Below are 26,940 nucleotides of genomic sequence, written 5' to 3' on the forward strand. Positions count from 1 at the left end.
AGCCTGGGTATTCCGTTGGCAAAAGATAAAACAGAAGGGCCGGTCACGGTTTTATGTTTCTTAGGTATCGAAATTGATACACTGGCAATGGAATGCCGGTTGCCGGAGGGGAAGCTGTTGGATTTGAAGGCGTCGGTGCGGTTTTTGTCTCAGGCCAAGAAGGTGCGGTTGCGCGAGTTGCAGTCAGTGCTCGGAAAATTGAATTTCGCTTGTCGCATTATGCCGATGGGGCGGATATTTAATAGGAGACTGGCGGGCGCAACCGCGGGGGTAAAAGCTCCAAATCACTTTGTCCGAGTGACAAAAATGATGAAAGGGGATTTGTTGGTGTGGGAGGAGTTCTTGGACCGGTACAACGGTCGGACCCTTTGGATGAGCGAGGCAGTGTCCAATAGCCAGCTGGAATTGTACACTGATGCTGCTGGGGCGACGGGTTTTGGAGCAATTTTTCAAACACGCTGGTGCGTGGGAAAGTGGCCGCAGCGTTGGGTGGAAGCAGGTTTGGTGAGGAATTTGGCGCTGTTGGAATTGTTTCCCATTATTGTGGCGGTGGAGTTGTGGGGCCCTGTTTTTGCTGGAAGAAGGGTTTGCATGCATTGTGACAACATGGCGGTGGTGCATTCCATCAACGCACTGTCGGCAAAATCCCCGCCGGTTGTGGGGTATTTAAGGCATCTCGTGTTGCGTTGCTTGGAGTTAAACATTTGCGTGGTGGCTCGGCATGTGCCTGGGATTCACAACGAGGTGGCTGATGCGCTATCACGGTTTCAGTTTTGCAGGTTCAGGAAGCTGGTGCCGGAAGCGGACGCGGAGGGAGAACCTTGCCCGAACTGGCTGTGGGACCTGGCATCGGTATAGCATTTGAGGGTATTCGGAGATCGGTGTCTGAGGCTACTTGGTGCCGATATCAGGCGGTGTGGAAGGAATGGGCAGAGTTGGAAAGTAGGGAGTTCATGGAGTCGGGTTACAAGGGTCGAGTATTAGGGGTACTGATGTTAATAAGTGGGGATTTTTCGGAAGGCAGGTCGGTTTCGGTGATTGGTTGCAAGTTGGCGGCGTTGGCCTTTTTGTTCCAGATGCAAGGGGTTCGGGACGCAACTAAGGATTTTCTGGTGCGACAGGCAATGAAGGGTTTTCGGAAAGGGGCTCAGTCGCGTGACTCTAGGCGGCCGGTGTCATTGCCATTGTTGGTGCGTTTAGTGGGGTGTTTAGGGGAGTTATGTTCGTCTCCTTATGAGCGGGTGTTGTTTTCGGTAGCTTTTGTACTGGCGTTTTTTGGGGCCTTTCGTATTGGCGAATTGGTCAGCCCGACTAAGCAAGCGATGGGTGGTTTGCTGTTGGGTGATGTAATGCTGGGGGAGGATAGAGTGGAATGTCGGCTTCGCTTTTCTAAGACGGATCAGAGGGGCCGGGGGCGCTTAGTAGTGTTGTTCGCTTTATCGGGGCACCAGTTGTGCCCAGTGTTACATGTGTCAGAGTTTTTAAAAGTGCGCGGCGGTTACCCTGGTGTTTTTCTTAGACATGCGGACGGATTGGCTTTGTCGCGGTATCAATTCAATGCGGTGCTGAAGATGGCTCTAGCAAGGGTGGGGGAGGAGCCACGTGAGTACGGGTCTCACTCTTTCCGGATTGGGGCGGCAACGGAGGCCGCCAGGTGGGGTTTGAGTGAGGACTGTATCCGGCGGATTGGGAGGTGGGAGTCTTCCAGGTTCCGTTTGTACATTAGGCCTCACTTGGTCAGGTGATGGTCAGGGGTGGGGGACTCAAGGTTGGTGTTTGATGCCGGTTTTGTGGGGCAATTTCTTGTTCTGTTGCTGTTTTTATTCGTGGTCTTTGTATTTTAGGTCCTTGTCTTGTGTGGATCCTCGGGCACTCCTATGTGTATTGGGGAGCGTTACGGGCGGATGTGCGACGTGACGGTCGGCAGCTTGGAGTGTCGGTGTCGGAAGCTCGAGTAAAGTGGCTCGGTATTCGGGGCATGACCTGGGGTAGAGTGCGCCCTGAGGTGGCTTATTATAGCCGGATGGATCGGGTCCCTGATGTGTTAATTTTGCATGTGGGGGGGAACGATTTGGGAGTGAGGTCGGCGAGGGAATTGAAAAGGGATATTAAGCTGGACCTGTTGCATTTGTGGAGGGCGTTCCCGGGCATAGTTATCGTTTGGTCAGACATTATAGCTTGGGCGCAGTGGCGTTTTGGGAGGTCGGTAGACCGTATTAATAGGGCCCGGAGCAAGCTGAACCGGGCTATTGGCAGGTTTGTGGCGAGAAATGGGGGGTTGGTGGTGCGGCATAGAGAATTGGAGGAGTCCACGGAGCAGTATCTGAGGAGAGATGGGGTTCATCTGACTGATGTGGGTCTGGATTTATGGATGTTGGGTTTGAGGGATGGCCTAGAGCAAGCACTGGGGGTGTGGGGGGCTCGGGCCAAGTAAGGGTGTCACTTGGCCGGCCTGTGGCGGGGTGATAGGTCCGTCTGAGAGGTTGGGAGTACCGACAGTCGGTTGTTTGGTACGAAGTCGCTCAAGGGGAGTGGCTTCGGAGTGGATGGGAACTTGTGGGCGGAGGTCCCGCAGGTTCTGGGTAGGGGTAATTAACGATGGAACGTTGTTACCCCTCACCTTGGGCCGGGTGATCACGGCCGAGGTGGTCCTCTGGGCCGGTTTGGAGGTTACGGCCGGGGGGTTAGGAATGATGGTTTGCCTCTCGGACGGATCTATCGGTGTTTCTGGATATACGGGTATATATGTATAAGGTTAAGTTGAACAATTGAGTGGCATGTTGGGCCACGAGTTTTGGTATACATATATACGGTAAAAATAAAACTGTGGCCATTCCTGCAATAAAGTCGTGGTTCTCGTATTTATTTAAGGAGATATAGTACGGGGAGGTGTTTCTGCAGGATAACCTGCTTATCCCTTATAGATGCGTCAAGAAGGGCAATGAGCCCCATAGGGGTGAATGAACCCATGACGATCGGGAGGGTGCAAGGTTAGGAAAGGGTTAATGGGGTTTGCATGGGATGGGGGATGTGTGGGAGGACAGGATTGGTAGAAAGGAGCTGTAAGGGGATTGGGGGGGAGCAAGGATGGGGTGGGGTGTTGTGAGAGGTATAAGAGAGGGGGGTGTACTGATCACCTCCCCTTTCGTCGATTGATCTGTGTCCCACCCGCCCGCCCTGATATATAATTTTTATGTATATGTTTATAAAAAAAAAAAAAAAAAAAATTAAACGGTGATGGTTTTTCAAAAAAAAAAAAAAAATTTAAAAAAAAGGAATAAAGGTGAATACAAGGTTGAGTTGCTAATCTATTGTTGTCACAGCGGGGTGATAGGTCCGTCTGAGAGGTTGGGAGTACTGACAGTCGGTTGTTTGGTACGAAGTCGCTCAAGGGGAGTGGCTTCGGAGTGGATGGGAACTTGTGGGCGGAGGTCCCGCAGGTTCTGGGTAGGGGTAATTAACGATGGAACGTTGTTACCCCTCACCTTGGGCCGGGTGATCACGGTCGAGGTGGTCCTCTGGGCCGGTTTGGAGGTTACGGCCGGGGGGTTAGGAATGATGGTTTGCCTCTCGGACGGATCTATCGGTGTTTCTGGATATACGGGTATATATGTATAAGGTTAAGTTGAACAATTGAGTGGCATGTTGGGCCACGAGTTTTGGTATACATATATACGGTAAAAATAAAACTGTGGCCATTCCTGCAATAAAGTCGTGGTTCTCGTATTTATTTAAGGAGATATAGTACGGGGAGGTGTTTCTGCAGGATAACCTGCTTATCCCTTATAGATGCGTCATGTCTATTATTTCAGAGCTTGGGCGAACTGGTGGATCCTGCTGTATGACAGCTTGACCTTGGAAGTAGAAGTCCTCTTTCTATTTTATATAAAGGTAATATAACCTATCCACAGTATGAGTGATAAATATATTTTCAGTGGGTTTACAAGGGTTATGTGTTCCCTGTGTGAATGGAGCTGTAGTACTCATTCATGACCATTAGGGATGAGTGAACCCATGTAAGTTCGGTTCGGTGGGTTCAGCCGGACTTTTTTTTTTCTTGTCTGTGTTTGGTACAAATACCGAACTTCGGGTTCACTCATCTCTGATGACCACTACTCCAATATTGGAATGGTAATCACTCATGCTCGCTACTGCTGCTACAGACACACAAAAGTGATTGCAGTGGTGGTCATGTAATAGCACTACCACTTTATTCATGTGAGACATATTTTCTTGATTGTTTGGGGTGCCAGACCCCAGAACTGTGCACATCCTACATGTCTCCCTTATTCTGTGTTCCTGTTGGTGAGATAATAACCCCTTTAATGATCCATTCATGGACTTGTTTAGTTAGTAAAGGCCCCTTTACACACAGACTTTCTAGCGATCCCACCAGCGATCCTGACCTAGCCGGGATCGCTGGAAAGTCGCTGGTGAGCTGTCAAACAGGCAGATCTGGCCAACGACGCAGCAGCGATACGGACCTGCAGAACGACCTCGCTGGCCGTTGGGGACGTGTCACACAGCAGGGAGTGCTGGCACGCTGGGTTCTAAGTCACTAACTATGTTGTTGTAAAAGTGTCAAGCACACCGATGCCTGCTGCGCAGCGGGAAACAGAGAACCAAAGAATGGTCCTGAACGACTTGTAGCGATCAGTGACCTCACAGCGGGGGCCAGGTCGCTAATGCATGTCACACACTGCAATGTCGCTGGGGAGGTCGCTATTACGTCACAAACCGGTGATGTTACAGCGATATCGCTAGTGTCGCGGGCGGGGAGGACGCCGTCGTTGCTGCGCTCTCGCTAACGCTCGGGTCCTGCGCTGCTGCAATGGCTGCTCGGTGGCTCGAGCGGTGGGCCGGATCCGGGGACTCGAACGGCGTTCCTCGCCCGTGAGTGAAAGGGGTGATTGGTTTGGGGGATTTAGTCCGTGATGCCACCCACGGGTCATGGTGAAGATGGGCACCACCGCTGCTGAGGATGGGGATCCCGGGAGCGATGGTAGGGAGCAGCTGGGATGTTGTTTTCCCCCTCCGTGGGTAGGGGTCGGTGGTCCCGGGACCTGATGATGTGACGGGGAGGCAGGGTTGGTGAGGTGCAGGGTTGCAGGGACAGCGCGGCGCTGTGCCTGATGACACGGGTTTACTCACTCAGCAAGAAAGGTACAAAGTCCTCGGTAAACCAAACGGCTGGATGGACGGGTCCCGCAGCCAGCTGCAGTGTCTCTCCCCGGACAGGTGATGGCGGCTGTCTTTCCCTGCACCTTGATGTTCTCCTTTTGACTACTATGCATCCCCAACGGTAGTCCGCTCCCCGGTGTATGGGTACCGGAGGAGCCCGTTTGCCCGCAGGCGCTGGCCCTTGGGTCTCTAGCCTTAGGCGGTAGCTGTATACCCTCACGGTGTGGGCGGTTGCCTTCAATCGGGACTTTTGCTGTTATGAAACCCCTGGGGTTCCAGTCACATTCGAATCTGACTATTATCGGCGGCTCAAGCCTGGTCGGGGTCCGATGGCCCTGCCTGTGTGTGCTGGCTTCACTTCGCTCCCCGGTCGGTACCGGCGGGCCGTCGCCCGACCCCGGTCCTACGGTTCCGCGTCGCTCCACCACTCCTGCAGACGGCCACCACCGTCTGCCAACCTTGCTGTCATTGAGAACCTCTGGAGCCTCATCAAAAGGAGTGTCTATGATGGCAGGAGGCAGTTCACATCTAAGCAACAGCTCTGGGAGGGTATTCTGTACACATGCAAAACAATTGAAGCACAAACCAACCAAAAACTGACAAATTCAATGGACGAGAGAGTTCAGACGCTTCTTTCGAACAAGGGGTCCTATGTGCAAATGTAACATCATCTAGAATTAAGTTTGGACTTGATTGATTTCATTTTGTAATAAGCTGATAATGCTTAGAATTTCACAATTCACCATTTTGTTTTTCAAAATAAAAATAAAAAGGTTGAAAACTCTGCTGTGCATAATAATTTGGAACATGCATTTTGAGTGCATTTTGAGTGTTTATTATTTTTAAAAATATACTGTTTTCATAGGCAGTTTGATCAAAAACATTTCAATTATGCTCGAATAGTAGATGACTGGAAAATAAGAATGACTGCAATTCATAAAGTTAATTTAGGAAAATATGAAAACATATTTTTTGCATAATAATTTGGAACACAGTGTATTGGGGGTGGGGTGTTTGTATGTTATCTGTGACGACCTGGCTAGGCCAGGGCGCCACACTAGCGATGTTGCAGTGTGTTAAAGGGGCCTTAAGCAATGGAAGATCTTTATAATATATAGTACTCTCTTTGGATTGTTTCCAGTTATTTTTCAGTAAAGTCTTATTGTTTGCACTGTGGAAAGAAATTATTTCAAAAGCTTCAAATCCCAATCATAGTCATTGAAACTGCAAAATAAATTCAGCCACCCTACATTTCCTTTTCTGGGTAGATCCTTCAATGTGTTTGTAGGAATGGGGAGGAATAATGAGAATATATGGAAAACTTTGATGTTGTTCTCTTTTAGATCCCAAATCCATTACCTAGGTTGGTTCTCCTCAGCTTTTCACATTCTGGAGCATCTTAGACTTCCAATTAGGTTTCAGCTATGACTTGAAACATCTACTCATTTTCTCCTATTTTTGGCTTTTTTTTCATTGCACTTACTTAGCATAGGCTTTTTCCAGGAGGGCGCTCCAGAACTCATTAGACGTTTTGGACTTCACAAACATGAGCTTGTTGCTCTTGGTGGGAAGCCTGTCATCGACAACAACATCTACCCACTCTCCGTACTGCCAAAACTGCAAAAAAGCAGATGTTTCCAGTGACACATTTACATCATGTTGTCATGGTCCAAACCTTTTTATTACGGGAAATTGGAATTGGCCGGTGGTTTTACATTTAGAAATGCTTTTCTTTCTGGCCAATCATTTGACATCCCAAGCGATGGAATCCGTCTATAATGTTCATTGAATAGTGGTTAATCGGCTTAGCGTCACTGAGTGTAAAGTTTAAAAGGAGGAAGTTGTGTCAATGAGAAAAGGCATTTTGTATAAATTTAGAACATTTTTCTAAAAATATTTGTATCATATTAGATATTTTTGTGATAAAATAGAAAATTAATCTCTACAATAGGCTCACATGATTCTGCTGTATTGCTGTAAATTTTTGGGGTCTAAATTTTTGAGAACTATAAGCTGCGGCCACCACCAGTGGGCTCTTATATACATCATTCTAACCTGCTGTATATAACAGCCCAGGCGAACATAGAACATAAAAAAATCACTTTATAATACTCACATAAGGGGCAGTGCAGACCTGTCGAATGGGTGTATCCGTTCTCCGGTACCAGCGCCTCCTCTTTGTCCTCCTTCTTTCTGAAGCCTGGATGCATCACGCATGTCTTACGTCATCCACAATAGCTGACATTGAGGTCCTGCGCAGGCACACTACAATACATTGATCTGCCCTGCTTAGGGCAGATCAAAGTGCGCTTGTGCAGGACCTCAATGATGGCTATTGTGGATCACGTAGGACGCGTCATGCACTCAGGCTTCAGAAGAAGCAGGACAAAGATGACCAAAAGAGGAGGCTCCGGTATTGGAGAACGGCGACACCCATCCGACCGGTCTGTACCGCACCGCCCCTTAGGTGAGTATTATAAAGTGATTTTTCTGTTCTACACAGTGCCCTGGGTTCTTATATACAGTATTCTAGAATGTTATTGTACTGCCCCGTGCCAGTAGCCGGGCTGCTCGGATCCAGATCTGCGGTGGCTCGAGGTGTGTCAGGAACCCGGGGATCGTGCGGCCACTCAAAGGAAGGGGGTATTTACAGGGGATTTTGTTTAGAGTTTGTGACACCACCTGTGCAGTTGAGAGTACCCGGGTGCTCTGGAATGGGGCAGCCAGGTGTTGAACCCTCTACGGGTAGGGGGAATGCCCTGGGACTCGGTGATGATGAGGGGGAAGTGCCGTTGGTTGCAAAGGGGGTCACTTTTGTACTCACTCAGTCCAGTAAGCTGACACTGACAACTGGGTAAACCAAAGTTCTGGATACCGCTGCCGCTGAAGGGAGCTTAGTTCAGGTCCCAATGGTGCTGCTTGGTGATCCGTGACCTTCCTTCTGGCACTAAGTTTACTTCTCTGTTGGTCCCGGTAGTATGGAAATTGTCTGGTCCCACTCCCCAGTGTGGCTAACTGTGGGAGCTTGCTCTCAGGGTTCACACTTGGGATTTTCTGGACCGTTTTGGTGGAAAGTCCTATCCCTCTCATTGCGCTAGTACCCTGATTTTGGAGCGGGTGGAGAGCGGATCTTGAAGGCTCCATTCTCGTCCAGTAAATTTTCAGGTTGCCTGAGGCTACTCCCTAACCTAGGCTCTATGTACCCCGTCGTGCCCTGGTCCCAGCCCGGTGATGGTACAAGGCCACCGGCTTTCCTCCTCGACAGTTCCGTGCCCCTTGTTACGATCCCCTGTGACCGGGGGTCCAGATCCTCTAGGCCCAGACCACCGTCTGCTACCTAGATAGTTCCTAGGAGCCCAAGCTCCTGACCTCCTCCCTCCTTCACTTCCAAACTACTTCTTTCTTCTGACTGACACTCCTGACACTCCTGACCTCCCCTAACCAATCCCCCAAGTGGGCGACCCTATTCCACTCAGGCCATCCACTGGTGTTCAACACCATTTAGTTGGGGACACATAACCAAGAAGGAGGTGGATATTGCACGGGAGGGCAGATTGTACAATACCCTGTGACGACCAGATAGTCCAGGGGCGTCACATTGTATATAAGAGACCACTGGTGGTGGGCGCAGCATACAGTCGCCAAATCGGGTGACAGGTTCCCTTTAAGATTAGTTACATGAAAATTCAATATGTGCCACAGTCTATGCTCAAACTACAAATACAGGACCATGTTATGATAAAACAGATTGCGTGATTGCCTGTTTAGTAATTAACCCCTTCCTGACCTATGACGTATCGGTACATCATTGGTCATGTGTGTCCCTTTAATGCGGGCTCACGTAGTGGCGATCCACACTAGGACAATCCACAGCTTAGCTTCAGTTGCTCCCTAAACACACATCTGTTTAGGGAGGCCTATTACCCTCCCTGATCAAAGTCAATTCATATATACAGTATTCCCTCTTTTTCTCAGAACATAATTCTCTATCAAACGCCACCATACCGGAAAGCATAATAAAGTTTGGCTGGTGACGGCTCATGCAGCCTTTATCTATCCCCCATTTCTTAGATGGGTAGACCATCAATGTAAATAAGCAGCTGTACCTTGTGTGTCCCCCACCGCACCCCATTGTAGATTGTGACCTGTTACGAGAAGGGTTGTCTCTATTTTTGCTTTAATTATTGTACCTTCTATAACTGTTACTTATGAATGCTTGTTTATATATGAAACTCTGAATTGTAAAGCGCTGCGGAATATGTTGATGCTATAGAAATAAAGATTATTATTATTATTATTATGCTTTTTTCATAAATAATTTACCTTAAAATGGAAGATCCCGGCGTAGTCCTTTTCAAAAGATTGGTCTGCTGGAATCACACGGGACAAACAATCCTTATTCGTTGTGAGGCATGCGATGGAGCCGAGGAGCCAGCAGTTACCTGTGTAAAGAAATACTCATGAGAGAAATATCTAATCTATATGACCCCTTCCCATGACACTAAACATGTTCCTACAATTGGCATATACGACACATTTATGATTGGGCTCAGGAGCTTAGCTTACACCATTAATAACAGTTTTCAAACTTATAGAGGACCTGTCATCAGGTCAAAAGTGTCCAGTTTTGTGCCATTTTATTATTTCTGCTGCTCTCCTGAGTATTCATTTATTTTTAAATACAACATACAGTTCAAGAGATATGGACCTTATTATCTTATGCAAATTTTATGGTCTTTACCAAGGACACATGAATCACAGGAAATACTCCTGTGATAAAACAGACAGGGGAAATGTTTAACATTACAGAAAATAAATGCTGTGGATAGAAAGTGCAATAGGGTCTTACCAAAATAACATTCAAGTGGTAAGGACCATGTGCTCACCATGTATGGTTGCGTGATACATAACCAGTAGTAAAAACGTAACACAGCTGCTACAGAATCCACATGCACTAAGGCAGACACAAAAACAGGAACCGAAATAAAGTTGTGGAATAAGTCTGTGCTGCAGTGAATAAACAAAAATCCAAAGAGCTACAGTGCCTTGTGAAAGTATTCGGCCCCCTTGAATTTTTCAGCCTTTTCCTACATTTCAGGCTTCAAACATAAAGTTAAAAATTTTAATGTTCTGGTGAAGAATCAACAAAAGTGGGACACAATTGTAAAGTTGAACGATATTTCTTATTTTAAACGTTTTTATAAAATAATAAACTGAAAATTGAGGCATGCAATATTATTCATCCCCTTTAAGTTAATACTTTGTAGCGTCACCTTTTGCTGCGATTACAGCACAAGTCTCTTGGGGTATGTGTCTATCAGTTTTGCACATCGAGAGACTGAAATTCTTGCCCATTCTTCCTGTGTAAACAGCTGGAGCTGAGTGAGGTTGGATGGAGAGCGTTTGTGAACAGCAGTTTTCAGCTCTTTCCACAGATTCTCGATTGGATTCAGGTCTGGACTTTGAATTGGCCATTCTAAAGGCCCCTTTACACATTGAGACTTTCCAGCGATCTCACCAGCGATCCCGACCTGGCCGGGATCACTGGAAAGTCTCTAGTGAGCTGTCAAACAGGCAGATCTGGCCAACAACGCAGCAGCGATACGGACCTGCAGAACGACCTCGCTGGTCGTTGGGGACATGTCACACAGCAGCTATTTGACGACTCACACCTATGTTAGGGGCGTGGTGTTTGGCGCTGAAGCCACCTAGATGTCCTTTGTACACGCCCCCCTCAGCTCCGATTGCTGATCGCTAGTGCGTTCTTATTGGTGACCCCGAGCTTGGAAAGATTGGCAAAAGTCGCGCTTGTATATCCTTTGTTCCTGAGCTTCTGTTGCTTAGCGGATGTTTGTAGAGTTCTCTGTGCGGCGACTCCACACTGGTTTATCTATACAGCATCAATACAGCTTCAATCAAATGACGCTTACCGTATAGGCTTTATATTATTGCAGACTGGAGAACTCCCTAATGATCCGCAAACCAGCATGCTCAGGAACAAGGTAGCTTTGAAACAAAGGACGGAAGCGCTAAAGTTGCCTTCTTTTCAGTGAAAGCCGCCCAATCAGAACGCAACAGCGACTGCCAATTGGAGGTAAGGGGGCAGGAAAGGGAACGCTATAGCACGTCTACGGGCTGGGTTCTAAGTCGCTAACGATGTCATTGTAACGGTGTCAAACACACCGATGCATGCTGCGCAGCGGGAAACAAAGGACCAAAAAATGGTCCTGAAAGATTTGTAGCGATCAGCGACCTCACAGCGGGGGCCAGGTCGCTGATGCGTGTCACACACTGCAATGTCGCTGGGGAGGTCGCTATTACGTCACAAAACCGGTGACGTTACAGCGATATCGCTAGCGATGTGTCAGTGTGTAAATGGGCCCTAACTCCTGGATACGTTTATTTGTGAATTATTCCATTGTAGATTTTGCTTTATGTTTTGGATCATGATCTTGTTGAAAGACAAATCTCCATCCCAGTCTCAGGTCTTTTGTAGACTCCAACAGGTTTTATTCAAGAAGGGTCCTGTATTTGCCTCCATCCATCTTCCCGACAATTTTAACCATCTTCCCTGTCCCTGCTGAAGGAAAGCAGGCCCAAACAATGATGCTGCCACCACTATGTTTGACAGTGGGGATGGTGTGTTCAGGGTGATGAGCTGTGTTGCTTTTACGCCAAACATATCGTTTGGCATTCTGCCCTAAAAGTTCAATTTTGGTTTCATCTGACCAGAGCACCTTCTTCCACATGTTTGGTGTCTCCAGGTGGCTTGTGGCAAACTTTAAATAACACTTTTTATGGATATCTTTGAGAAATGGCTTTCTTCTTGCCACTCTTCCATAAAGGCCAGATTTGTGCAGTGTATGACTGATTGTTGTCCTATGGACAGACTCTCCCACCTCAGCTGTAGATCTCTGCAGTTCATCCAAAGTGATCACGGGCTGCATCTCTGATCAGTCTTCTCCTTGTTTGAGATAAAAATTTGGATGGACGGTCGGGTCTTGGTAGATTTGCAGTGGTATGATACTCCTTCCATTTCAATATGATCGCTTGCACAGTGCTTCTTGGGATGTTTAAACTTTTGGAAACATTTTTGCAACCAAATCCGGCTTTAAACTTCTTCACAACAGTATCATGGACCTGCCTGTTGTGTTCCTTGGTCTTCATGATGCTCTCTGCGCTTTAAACAGAACCCTGAGACTATCACAGAGCAGGGGCATTTATACGGAGACTTGATTACACACAGGGGCTTATATTTATCATCATCAGTCATTTAGGACAACATTGGATCAGTCAGAGATCCTCAATGAACTTCTGGAGTGAGTTTGCTGCACTGAAAGTAAAGGGGATGAATAATATTGAACGCCCCAATTTTCAGTTTTTTATTTTTTTACAAGAATTTAAAATAAGCAATTGTGTCCCACTTGTTGATTCTTCACTATAAAATTTACATTTTTTTATCTTTATGTGTAAAGCCTGAAATGTGGTAAAAGGTTGAAAAATTCAAGGGGGCCGAATACTTTCGCAAGGCACTGTATGTAGTTTAACAAAGGTGGTTTACTTCTACGTGTTTTGCAGCATATCATCCCTTATTTGTCAGGGAATCCACCATTGATTCACTTTCTCAGCAGCGCAAACTTCTCAACTTTATTTTGCTTCCTGTCATTACTTTACAGAAAGACTCAGCTGTGATCCTGTGCTGTAATGTTTGTACAGTGGAACCTTGTTTAACGAGTAACCCAGTTTGCGAGTATTTCGCTGTATGAGCAAAGCTTGCTGTAAATAAGTAACTCAGTTTACTAGCAAGCTTTGCCGTATGAGCAAATACTCACTGCACACACTTCTGGTTCCGTTCTTCCACCGCGCTCTAACCCGCTCTTGCAGTCCGCACAAACACACAGAAACACGCACAAACACACACATATTATGCTCACCTTACCTTCTGTTCCATCGCCGGCCTCCCGGTTCTTGTAGTTCACCGCTACAGGATGTACATCGGGTAACTATCGCTGCGAGGGAGGAACTTCTGCTGCCAGCGCGCTGATGTCAAAGACATGAAACGCTTGCCTTTGATTGGTCAGTGCACTGCCTTTGAGTAGCGGCTGACAGTGGAAGTTCCTCCCTCGCCGCAATGGTTACCCGATACACATCCTGTAGCAAAGAATTACAAGAACCGGGAGGCCGGCGATGGAACAAAAGGTAAGGTGAGCATAATGTGTGTGTGTTTGTGTGTTTGTGCATGTGTGGAATGACAGAATAGGGGACCAGGATGGGACATTTAACAAGTTGTGGAACGAATTGTCTGCATTGCAATGATTTCCTATGGGAGATCTTGCTTTGTTAGACGAATAACTTGGTTTACAAGCACCCTCCCAGAACGGATTGTTCTCGTAAACCAAGATTCCACTGTATACTCTTTTGCGTCCTCCCCTGCCGAGGAGATGTGGTATGATAAGACCATATCCCTGTACGGTCAGACACAGCCATTACACAGTACACAGCAGGGGCACATATATAAGATTATCTCAGCACAGGAACATCTTTTTAACACACCCTTTTGTGGAACTTAGCATTCTTCTAAGATCTAATTTATTAAAATGTACTGTACTTTGTTTGTGGGACAACCACTTCAAAAATAGCAGTAGCGCACACAAGTGGCCATCGCTCCTTCTAGCTGGAAGACACAGGAAGATTGGACTTATGGACACCTAATTTGTGTACAAGTGCTAAATTTTGTATTTGAGTCAAAATAAATTATACATTTCTAAGTGACCAAGGACTGAAAGTGGAAGACAAGCAGTATCTATAGCAGTATTCCCCAACTCCAGTCCTCAAGAGCCATCAAAAAGTAATGTTTTCATGATTTCCTTAGCATTTCACTAGTAATTATTGCATACTGTGCAACACTAGGGTAGGGTTCCCTTTGTGGCACTTCAGTAATGGAGGAGAGGAGCACTGATCTATAGCTTCATTTATGTGTATAATTTTAAAGAGGACTTGTCAATAAGTCAAAAGTGTCCAGTCTTTACTCTTATTTTAGTCTGTTGCTCCCTTAAATATCAATTATTTTCTAAACCCACCATACAGTTCCAGAGATTTAGGTATTTCTGTTAAGTTCTCAGTCTTTACTAATGGGGCGTGGCTCTAAGAATTATTTCATGGCATGTCTTTAGGTTACCCTGCATAACTACCCTATGGAAAAAAAATCAAAGACGTTTGATTCCAGCTTCTGAATAAAGTGATAGTTCGTTATTTAGAATTACCAAACTGTTAAAAACTCAGATATTATGATACATGGTGAACAAAGGTGTCCAAAGACGCAACCTAAGATATGCTCAATGCCCGGTCTCAATGTCCTATGGGACATGAACGTCTGGGTCCGGGAGGTTAATACCCCCCTCCTAACACTGGCTTAGACCATTTAAAGTATTCAAGCAAGGATAAATAAAAGAAGAAACAAACTTTATTGCTTAAATAGAGAAATTGACTATTATCCACAAGAATCTCAAAGTATCCATCACATAAGATAAGTGATACTATTATTTTCCTTTTCTGTAACTGATCAACGTACAAAAAAACTCTTATTTTTGTCAATCATTTTTAGGCTATGTGCGCACTTACCGGATTTTGCCGCGGATTTGCTGCATGTTTCGCTGCAGAAAATGTTCATAACATCTCTGCAGTGAATCACCAGCAAATCCTATGGAGAAAAAAAATCCTGTGCGCACTAGGCGGAATTTGCCAGCTGCATGTTTTGCTGCGGGAATCCCGCAGCAAAAACAAGTGCATGTCACTTCTTTTCCGCACATCGCTGCGGGATTTCACTCCATTGACTCCAATGTTAATCATGAAATCCCGCAGGGAATAACGCAGGCAGCAAATTCTGTGCGGTTCACTGCGTTTTCCTGCGTTATTCCCTGCGGTATTTTTACCTCCGGTAATGTGCATCGCTTGTCTGCGGTTTTGCAGGGAAGTGATGTCATTACAGGAAGAGGAAGCCGTGCAGAGAGTAAACACACAGATCACACAAACACATCACAGACACAGATAGACATCACAGACATAGAACACATAGACACAGACACATAGAACACACATAGAAAGAAAACGGAAATATAGAAAACAAAGAACGTGGGCTCCGCTGTATATTTACCGTCCAGCCGAGGTAAGCACACAGCGGCGGCCCGGTATTCTCAGGCTGGGGAGGGAGAGGGGCAGGGTTAATGTCCCCCGCCTCACTCCACCTCCCGCAGCCGATAATATCAGCCGCAGCTGCCCCGGCACTGTCGCATGCATTATGCGGCAGCACCGGCGTGTCCTCGGCTCTTCTTGCCGCCGTGTAGCAGTGGCAGCAAGGTAATACAAGGGGTTAATGATGGTGGGGGACCACCGCCATTAACTCCAGGCTTGATCATGGCAGCGTCTATGTGACAGCTGACATGATCAACCCGTAAGTAAAGTGAATAAAACACAGACACCGAAAAATCCTTTATTTTAAATAAAACAAACAAGCCTCGTTCACCATTTTATTAACCCCTCCCGCACCAAAGCTCCGGCGTAATCCACCGCTCCGGCGTAATCCACCGCTCCGGCGTAATCCACAGGTCCTGCGCTGCTTCCATCCAGCCGCGACTGTCACAGACACAGCGCTGAATGAAAGCAGCAGACAGCAGAGGTAATTACCGGTCATTTCCCACGGCCGGTAATGTGAACTCACTGCCGACCGCGGGAAATGCAGCGATCTGTCCTCTATCTATCTATCTATCTATCCCTCTATCTGTCTGTCTATCTATCTATCCCTCTATCTATCCCTCTATCTATCTATCCATCCATCTATCTATCTATCTATCTATCTATCTATCTATCTATCTATCTATCTATCCCTCTATCTATCTATCTATCTATCTATCTATCCCTCTATCTATCTATCTATCTATCTATCCCTCTATCTGTCTGTCTATCTATCCCTCTATCTATTCTTCTGTCTATCTATCTACTATCTCAGAATTAAATTACTTTTTTTTTTTTCCTTCAATGTGCTTTATTGCATTGAATGCAATAAAGTACATCCCAACCCGCACGTGGCAAAACCGCGGCAATACCGCGAATAATACCGCGGTAAAACCGCAGCAAACTGCGGCAAACCGCATGCGGTTTTCGGGTGCGGTTTCCCGCGTTTTTTTACCGTGGGTGCGGTAATTTTTGAGAGCATGCAGAATTTTCTCAAGGAAATTTCATTTCCCAGTGCGCACATAGCCTAATTCTAGATAAAATACAACTATTTATTTTTAAATCTTAAGTCTATCTTTATATCTCTTGCCCCTTGAACCTACATCCTCATTGCTGCGGGCCGCATCTGGGCTATAGGATGAGGAGTTGAGGGATTGAATGATCGCTATTCTGGAGACGCTGGGTCCGTTCTTTATCCAGGGAATCCCTCGAGGAAGGTCCCTTATCTGGTGAACACCAAGGCCTATGAGATAAGTGGTTGAAGCCTTGGTTCTAATCTGGCCTTATATATTTGGAGTCTGTTTTTACGAGTATATGCATTTGCACTTGTGGTTAACCCCTGCTACCTGGTGGTAATCAGGGTATCTGTATTGCACGGTTTGAGGCTTATCCAGCTATTAAATTTAGTCCCACCGTTATTGTTTTATACAGACTCTAGCATTATTCTGATTCTAGTGCTTTTTGGGACCACGAGCATTCATTAACCTCTTTTTTCTATGAACTAACTTTTCATTCCACTCCTGAAGAACCTCAGCTAGATGAGGGGAAACGCGTCGGGTGGTTTCGTTTAGGGACCGCTGGAGTTATTTGAGTGGGTTTCTGGGTCATTGTACCCCTTTATGTTTCCAATTAATTACATTGGCCATAGGTTATTGATATCATCTATATTATATCTTGAAATTTGGTTCGTTTGAATGTGTTTATCCTTCACAGTACCATCACCTCACAATTCCTAGGGCTATATTAGGGCCAGGAGGGAGAGTCGACGTAGAGCGGGGGCGCCAATTGCGCAGGTTCTTAGGGCGTCGACATCCGCGGCAAGGAAGGGGTGAATTTAGGGCATTGTAACGGTCAAACCCCCTTCCCCTCCCTTGTAGTTTCTTAATATTGATATTTATTCAAATTTGAAGGAAATTTATGATTTGGTGTTGGAAGATTCCCTTCCCTTTTAATCGGATAACATTAAAATTTGAATTTTAGGAGTTTCTTTTGTTTTTCATGTTTTGCACTTCTAATTATTGATTCATGGTTACTTACCTCTATCTTTATATAGCATCCATACTTTAAAAAATGAGTTGTATGTCTTTTTAACACAAAATATGATAAAATACTAATTAATTAACACATGTTTATGAACAAAATAATAGAAAATATGTAAATCAAGAAAGATCAATGATGATACATGATTTCTCTATAAAAATTTAGGCTACTGAGAAATCTGGAACCTAACATAAAAATCCAGAACACTTCTCTGGTTATGAGGTTTTAGATACCAAACATGTGAAGTTTTGCTTTTCTTTAAATAGCAAAGAAATTGTGAAATTTGTAAAAAAAGAAATAAAAGAGTAGCGCTTTTGTCACCATTTTCCAAGATGCGTAACATTCTAATATTTTCTGCCTCATGGGCTGGGTGATGGCTTATTTTTTGCGTCTTGAGCTAGAATTTTAATTATAACATTTTTGGGTAGATGCAATGTTTTGCTCTCCTGTTATTTCATTTTAATGCAATGTTGTGGCGACGAACAAACTATAATTCTGGCGTTTTCTTTCTACGCCCTTTACGATCAAATTAATTTATTTTATATTTTGATACATTAGGCATTTATAAACTTGGTAACACTGAGTATATGTTTTGTTTTTTTTATTGCTTTATTTTCAATGAGACATGTGGGGGTGATTTGAACTTGTGTTTTGTTTTTTTTTTATTGGTTCATATTTCAAAAACGTTTTTTTACATTTTTTAATGATTTTACTAGTGCCCTTAAAGCCTGCACTGTCCAATCGGTTCTGCTGTTCAGAGCGATGCTTCAGCATCCCTCTGATCAGCAGAAGTGCTGATCTCCTGCGAATGCTGGCGCTCAGCCGGCATTCATAGGAACTTCTTCATGACAGAGACAAGTCATGGGCTGACCTTAGGCTGTTATGACAAAACCCCATAAAATTCAGTACTTTATTAATCAAACCAAAACAAGTGCAAATTAAAAGCAATATAGTTTAGAATGCATATTCAGGTCACAGGGATGATTCTGGACAAATTCCCTATTCTCCCCCTTCCTAACCGCGGGGGTTGGCACCCTATTTTGGTATACGTAGTGGCGCCCCCGCTCAACGTGGACTGACCCTTCAGGCCCTATCCTCACAATCTTATGAGTGCTGCTGATCTCTATATGGGCCTTCACATAATATCTCAGTGAAATTCTCACACACCCATTCAGACACTTCCAAGAGTCCTATGTAGGATAGGTATTCCAGGTTATACCCTTGTCTATGTGAGATTCAATGATATATGAGACACGTAATCAGTTTCTCCAGCCATAGGGCACAGTCCATGTAGGCTATGCACCAAACTTCTAGATGTCAATCTTGAATGGTGTAGCCAAATGACTACTGCTTCGCTCCTTCGCGTGGCTCACTGCCCGACGCGTTTCTCCTCCGAACCCCAAATCGAACGGAGGTTCATCAGGGGCTGTCCATAGCGTAATCGCATAGATGGCAGAATTGTTATTGTGCCACAAATAGTCAATTGTTCCTCCAATGAGGTGCAGTACCTGGTTAGAGATATCACTGCCCAATTGTACACATTCTGTTTGTGCCACCAAACATAAATCGATCCTCCAGTGAGTTGCTGTTATTAGTGAGATGTCTCACTGGATATGAAGACAGGATGCAGTCAGATGGTGTGGAGTATAATGGCGCGTCGGGCAGTGAGCTACGCGCAGGAGCGAAGCAGTAGTCATTTGGCTACACCATTCAAGATTGACATCTAGAAGTTTGGTGCATAGCCTACATGGACTGTGCCCTATGGCTGGAGAATCTGATTACGTGTCTCATATATCATTGAATCTCACATAGACAAGGGTATAACCTGGAATACCTATCCTACATAGGACTCTTGGAAGTGTCTGAATGGGTGTGTGAGAATTTCACTGAGATATTATGTGAAGGCCCATATAGAGATCAGCAGCACTCATAAGATTGTGAGGATAGGGCCTGAAGGGTCAGTCCACGTTGAGCGGGGGCGCCACTACGTATACCAAAATAGGGTGCCAACCCCCACGGTTAGGAAGGGGGAGAATAGGGAATTTGTCCAGAATCATCCCTGTGACCTGAATATGCATTCTAAACTATATTGATTTTAATTTGCACTTGTTTTGGTTTGATTAATAAAGTACTGAATTTTATGGGGTTTTGTTAGTGAATAATAGGTGAAGTACCCCGTTTTCATCCCTTGAGGTACATTAGCTGTTATGACAAGCAATCGGTGCCCTGTGACATGTGCTGTGAAAAATGCTGCGTGAGCCTGCGTTAAATGAACAGACATGGCCTTAGAAGTATAGGTACGTATAAGGGTTAAATAGAAGAAACTGTATTGCTTATTTAAAATAATGCATTGATTTGATTGCACAAATTGAAAGAGGAACCACCAGAGATCATTTTATTAACCCCTTAATGATCGCAGGCAGTAAAGTTACGTCCTAGCGGTCATAGTGTTAATCTCCCTCGACTGCTGCGGGCAGTTGGAGGGGATCCGCGCACATGTTAGCTGATTTATACAACTGACATGTGTGCCTACCAGGTAAGGGTAGATCTGCGATCTGCCCATACCTGTTAACCCCTTAAACTGTCACAGCGGCATTATAATAGCGGTAGGTGTTCCGTTTACTCACCGCCCGATACTGGAAGTCACGTGACGTGATCACGCGGATCCGATGGTTGTCATAGTAGCATAGGGTTATGTGATGCCTCATCTGGCTCACATGACTCACTTCCAGTCTCAGACAGCCAGAGCTGTGTGAAATAAGAGATGAGCATATCTACTGGTCTCAGCTGTGTAGCTGTGATCAGCAGATATGGAAGAGCGATCAGACTGTTGGTCAATATAGCGCCCTAGGGGAACTAGTAAAATAAAAAAAAGTTTTAAAAAAATAAAAAAAAAATAAATAAAAGCAATTAATCTGATCGCTAAATGGCGTGGCGGCAAAATAATTCCAAATGCCAAAATTAAGTTTTTTGGCATGTGTGAACAGCGCTCTATGCAAGCCATCAGTGTGCAGTTTTATCATCCAGCAATCGCTCCTCCATGTTTTGGAAATGTGTGTGTAATTTGCTCCTCCTGCACTAGTGATGCCTCCAGTTAGTGGGGGTTTAGCTGCATCCTGCTAGAGTACTAGTTTTTGGCCTGGGCGATGTACAACTGCTGCCCTTCTTTGCTGTAAGTGATGCTTAATTTTTGGAGGATATTTATTCCTCTTTTTGTTGCTATTTTAAAGTTTTTTGGTTACCACAAATTTTGCGCTAAATGCAATAACAAGCGATCAAAACGTAGCATCTGCGCAAAAAAGGTGCCGTTAAAAACGCTGCCTGGAGACGTAAAAAATAAGCCATCACTAATCCATAGATCCCGAAAAATGAGAACGCTACAGGTCTTGGAAAATGGCGCAAAATGTATGCAACTTTATTCGGACAAACGTCTGATTTTTTTTAACCCCTTAGATAAAAGTATACCTATACATGTTTGCTGTCTATGAACTCGCACCGACCTCAGGCATCACATTGACTCATCAGTTTTATTATATAGGGAACACGGTGAATAATATATCTAAAAAATAATAGTGCAATCACACTTTTTTTTTGCAATTTTTCCGCACTTGAAATTTTTTTTGCCGTTTTCCAGTACACTATAAAGTAAAACTCATGGAGTCATTTAAAAGTACAGCTCGTTCTGCAAAAAAACGAGCCCTCGCATTACCATATTGACTGACAAATAAAAGAAATGTTACGTCTCTCGGAAGAAGAATGGTGGGAAAAAAAAAGAAAACGGAAAGCGCAAAATCGACCGGTCATGAAAGGGTTAATTAATCCAAGCCGGATTTATCTTTACAAAACAGCACACAATTTAAAATAAAAAAAAAGTATTACTAACAAAAAGTTGCCAGATTTGTTTGAAGATGATACATTGGCTTGTCTTCTTCATGATGGTTGCCATACAGTGGTTAAAAAAAGCTCCATCACTTGGAATTATTTTATCTCCCACTTTTTTCAATAATCAATAAAAAAACCAACACGTCTGTAACATAAAGGTTTTTAAAAATGTGGATCCAATAAATATAAAAGCTGTAGTCACACTTTGCAATCAACTCAGACTTATAATGCCGGTACGTCTTGTTTTTATAATATTAAGCAATATATTAATTGTACGTCACAGAATGTTGTCTTTTATCAATTGCACTTTATGTGACAAGTTTTATGTTGTATGAACCATAAGAAAATTAAAAGTTGGCTTCTGTGAAGATTTAGATTATATTAGATTATATTATCTCTAGATTGTGAGCCCCAATGGGGACAGTGTTGCCAATGTATGTAAAGCGCTGTGGAATTAATAGTGCTATATAAATGAATAAAATTATTATTATTATTATCATTATTATTACTAATGTTAATTCATCTAATTGCAATTTCTCATCGGCTGCTAAACATTTTATTTCAGAACACACGCGCCAAACATCTTCTTTACAAGTCTTTGCAATTGAAAACCATTGATCTATCTGTAGGAGGTGGTGATTTCCCAATTGCCTCAATTTACATAGAGAAATCATATGTCATCATTAAGTTGCCTTCATTTACATACTTTCATTATTTTGTTCACACAAGTGAAAAGGTTTTGGTACCGTGTTAGCCAGTTGAAAAATTATTGAATGTTCTCAGTGAAAAGATCTGCAAAACCTGTACTCATGTAGAGACCAAAGACCAGATACAGATCCCTAACACACGGAAGGACTATAAAATTCCTGGGACAGTCACATGTTCCTCTTCCAACGTGGTGTACTTAATCCTGTGCACTATATGTCCTATTGGGGGCCTCTATGTTGGAGAAACAGGACAGAGACTTAGGCGGGCTTTGCACGCTGCGACATCGGTAACAATGTGTTACCGATGCTGCAGCGATAGTCCCGCCCCCGTCGCACGTGCAATATCTAGTGAAAGCTGCCGTAGCGATTATTATCGCTACGGCAGTTTCACATGCACTCACCTGCCGTGCGACGTCCCTCTGGCCGGCGACTCACCTCCTTCCTAAGGGGGCGGGTCGTGCGGCGTCACAGCGACGTCACACGGCAGGCGGCCAATTGAAGTGGAGGGGCGGAGATGAGCAGGATGTAAACATCCCGCCCACCTCCGTCCTTCTCATTGCAGCCGGCGGCAGGTAAGGTGAAGTTCCTCGCTCCTGCGGCTTCACACACAGCGATGTGTGCTGCCGCAGGAGCGAGGAACAACATCGCACCTGTCGCTGCACCGGCATTATGGAAATGTCGGAGGCTGCAGCGATGATACGATAACGACGCTTTTGCCCTCGTTCATCGTATCAAAAAGGTTTTACACGTTGCGATATCGACTGCGATGCCGGTTGTGCGTCACTTTCGATTTGACCCCATCAACATCGCACGTGCAATGTCGCAACGTGCAAAGCCGCCCTTAGAGCAAGGATGAGATGTCACACGCCACACAATTACAGACAAAAAAATCCATTTACCTGTGGCCAAACATTTCTGTGCTTCAGGACACAACATAAACCATATCAAAGTTGTCATATTAAAAGGCAACTTCAGATCACAGAGCCATCGCAGGGTCTGGGAATAGGTAAAATATATCTTTGTACAGTGTTAGCCAGTAGAGATAAAAAAAGTTTGTTTAAAACAACTGAGAGTCCTCAGTGGTTGATACGTTTTAATGGCTAACTGAAAAGATGGTAATATTAGCAAGCTTTCGAGACTACTCAGGTCTCTTCATCAGGCATGGTATAACACAAAATCTGAAGGAATTTGTCTGGGAATACAAATTCATTAAAATGTTTAACTCTGTGGACACAGGACTCAACCTGTCAGGAGGATTTATGGCCCATTACAAAATCTGAGCAGTCTATTCCAGAGACTCAACAGAGACCTCTGATCCTACATGGATATTGGGACAATAAAACTCTCACACAAATAATCAAAGCTAATTAAGGCTTCACTTTCTAAGCTCAGTGTTTGTTTATTTAAATGTCTTTTATTATGCCATCCCTCTGCTCTGTTTGTGCATATATTTGTGTTTCTTCAGATATTTGTCATACCATCCCTGATGAAGGGACCTGAGATGTCTCGAAAGCTTGCTTTGTAATGTTGCAGGCGGAGGAGGGGACGCTGCGCTCTCCCACTGCTCGAGTCCGGCCGCTGCTGCGGCTGCTGCTGCTCGGTGGTGGCTGGAGCGGTGGGCCGGATCCCGGGGACTCGAGCGGCGCTCCTCGCCCGTGAGTGAAAAGGGTGGTGATTGGATTGTGGGGATTTGGTTATTGTCCGTGACGCCACCCATGGCTGTGGTGATATTAGTGACACCACCGCTGCTCTGGACGGGGATCCCGGGAGCGATGACTGGGAACAGCCTGGATGTTAGTTCTCCCCTCCGTGGGTAGGGGGTTGGTTGTCCCGGGGCCTGGTGATGGGGTAGGGATGGATGGCAGGCGGGTTACGGGGCCTGGCGAGGTGCAGGGTCGCGGGGGCAGCGCTGTGCCGCACGGCACGGTGGTACTCACTCAGCCAATGATGAGGACACAGTTCTCGGTAAAACACATGGCTGGATGGACGGGTCCCACAGACGGCTGCGGTGTTTCTCCTCCCGGCAGGTTAATGGTGACTGCCTTTCCCTGCACCTGTGTAACGTGTACGGTTCCAATGGGTTCCCAACGGTAACCTGCTCCCCAGCTTGGATGGGTGCTGAAGGAGCCCCTTTTGCCCGCAGGCTCTGGCCCTGGAAACTTTAGCCTTGGCGGTGACTGTGTTTCCCTCTCTCGGTTGGACTGTTGCCTTCTGTCGGGACTTGGCTGCTGGGAAACCCAGGAGGTTCCCTTCGCTAACGGATTTGGCAAATTCACGGCGACTCCTAGCCTTGCCGGGGTCCGTAAGCCCCTGCCGGATGGTGCTGGCTTCTCTTTGCGCACCGGTCCGGTACCGCCGGGCCACCACCCGTCCACGGTCCTTACGGTTAGCTCCAATAGGCCACTCCTGCAGACGGTCACCACCGTCTGCCAACCTTGCTGATCCGTCCGGGCCACACACCCGGACCAACTTCTGTCTGCTCAACTGCTACTTCCCTCCTTCCACTTTCACTTCCAACACTCGACTCCTTACTTTTCCCGCCTCCAGGACTGTGAACTCCTTGGTGGGCGGGGCCAACCGCCTGGCCCACCCCCCTGGTGTGGACATCAGCCCCTGGAGGAAGGCAACAAGGGTTTTTGTCTGACTTCGGTGTGCCTGACCGGGAGTGTGGGGTGTGTTGGTGTTGTTCTGTGACGACCTGGCTTGTCCAGGGCGCCACAGTAACATCACTTTATTTTAGTTAGCCATTAAAAGGTATCACAAGGTTATAATTTTGTGCCTCTCACTGAGAACATTCAATATTTTGTTCATACACACATCTGTGTTAATTAACCCCTTAATGACCAAGCCTCATTTTTTTAAATCAGACCATTTTATGAGGTTAAAGGGAACCAATCACCAGGATTTTCGTATATAACCTGCTATACCGGCACTATCAGGCTGATTCTATACATACCTGTAGTGGTCAGCTCAGATGTTTAGGTTTTGAAATCCAAAAAAGTAAAGTTTATAAAATTAGCTGCTTGATGAGTGACAGCAGCTGAGGAGCAGATAATATCTGGGGGGTATTCATACTTATCCCCTCCCCCTGTTACAATTAGCATAGGTATTATACAAACGATCTACTTTGTCTGTTGCAGGATCTGTGTGAAGTCATACCCATATGACCTGGTATCCAGCTTTGTTTCACACAGGTCCTGCAACAGACAAAGTAAATTGTTTGTATAATAATTGTGCAAATTCTAACAGGGGGAGGGGATAACTCTGCATACAACCCCCCCCCCCAGATATTATCTGCTGTCACTCATCAAGCAGCTAATTTTATAAACTTTACATTTTTGGATTTCAAAACCTGAACATCTGAGCTGACCACCACTACAGGTATGTATAGAATCAGCCTGATAGTGCCAGTATAGCACTGGCTTTAGGTTATAAAAGAAAATCCTGGTGATTGGTTCCCTTTAAATTATAACTCTGCAGCTTCAATGGATCCCAGTGATTTTCAGACTGTTTTTTCATGACATGTTATAATTCATGTTAGTGGTAAATTTTGATTCATGGTATTTGCATTTATTTATGAAAATATTGAAAATGTGGCAAAAATGTAAAACTGTTTACAATTTTCAAAATTTGAAATTTTTATGCCCTTTAACTAGTTACCATACAAAATAGCTAGTAAATAGAATTCCCCAGGTCTATTTTATATCAGCACCATTTAAAAAAAAAAAAAAAAAAAAATGTTAGACGGGTTAAAAGTTTATCAGCAATTTCTTATTTTTCTTACAAAATTTACAAAACATTTTTTTAGGGACCACATCACATTTGAAATGATTTTGAGGGGCATAGTTGACAGAAATACCCATTCTAAAAACTGCATCCCTGAAACTGATCAAAACCACATCCAAGCAATTTATTAACCATTTAGGTGCTTTACAGAAACTAAAGTGATGTGGAAGGAAAAAATGAAAATTTTACTTTTTCCTACAAAACTGTTACTTTAGCCCCAAACTTTGCACTGTATAATTCCTTGTGCACAGACACTGGATTATTGAAACCTCCTGCTCTGTGGCCTCCCTTCTAACAGTCTCACACCTCTACAATCTATTCTAAACTTTCCTGCCTAACCAATCCACCTGTCCCCCCGCTACTCCCCAACCTCTCCTCTCTGCCAATCCCTTCACTAGGTTTCCATTGCCCAACGACTCCAGTTCAAAACACTAACCATGACATACAAAGCCATCCACAACCTGTCTCCTCCCTACATCTGTGACCTAGTCTCCCGGTACTTACCTGCACGTAACCTTCAATCCTCACAAGATCTCCTTCTCTACTCCCCTCTCATCTCTTCTTCCCACCATCGCATCCAAAATTTCTCCTGTGCCTCCCCCATACTCTGGAATGCTCTGCCACAACACATCAGACTCTCACCTACCTTGACAAGGTTCAAAAGGAACCTGATGACCTACCTCTTCCGACAAGCCTACAACCTGCCATAACCCTCAGTCTGATACAGCGCTGCATGACCATCTCCACCCTCACCTACTGTATCCTCACCTATCCCTTGTAGACTGTGAGCCCTCGCGGGCAGGAACCTCTATCCTCCTGTGTTACACGTCGTGGCTCTCTTGTTGCAAGGAATGAGCTGGTCCCCCATTCCTTGTCTGCCACGAGCCCTCCTGCTCAGCAGCGCCAAAGGTCTGGGAGACTGCGCAGTCTGCAGGAGTTGCCTCCTCAGAGACACAGCAGAAGGGTGACACCTAGTGGTTCTCCCCTTGCAAGGAATGGAGCGGTCTCTCATCCCTTGCCTGCCACGAGCTCTACTGCTCAGCATCACGGAGGCTTTGGGAGGTTGCGCAGTGTGCAAAGAATAGATGCTCAGGGAAGCAGCAAGACTTCCCAT

The 26,940-nt window shown here is 45.2% G+C and overlaps 1 protein-coding gene across 1 annotated transcript in view; it reads right to left on the reverse strand.

Annotated features, from left to right (window-relative positions):
- The window catches only part of LOC142295957 (calpain-8-like), a 131,286-nt gene that overhangs the window by 97,165 nt on the left and 7,181 nt on the right, over positions 1–26,940 (reverse strand). The window contains exons 3-4 of the mRNA XM_075339095.1: positions 9,505–9,623; positions 6,665–6,798 (exon numbers count right to left, since the gene is read on the reverse strand). Coding sequence (XP_075195210.1) covers positions 6,665–6,798; positions 9,505–9,623 — 253 coding nt within the window. The remainder of the gene's footprint in view (positions 1–6,664; positions 6,799–9,504; positions 9,624–26,940) is intronic.

Source organism: Anomaloglossus baeobatrachus, chromosome 3, assembly GCF_048569485.1.
Source record: "Anomaloglossus baeobatrachus isolate aAnoBae1 chromosome 3, aAnoBae1.hap1, whole genome shotgun sequence".
Lineage (NCBI taxonomy): Eukaryota > Metazoa > Chordata > Amphibia > Anura > Aromobatidae > Anomaloglossus > Anomaloglossus baeobatrachus.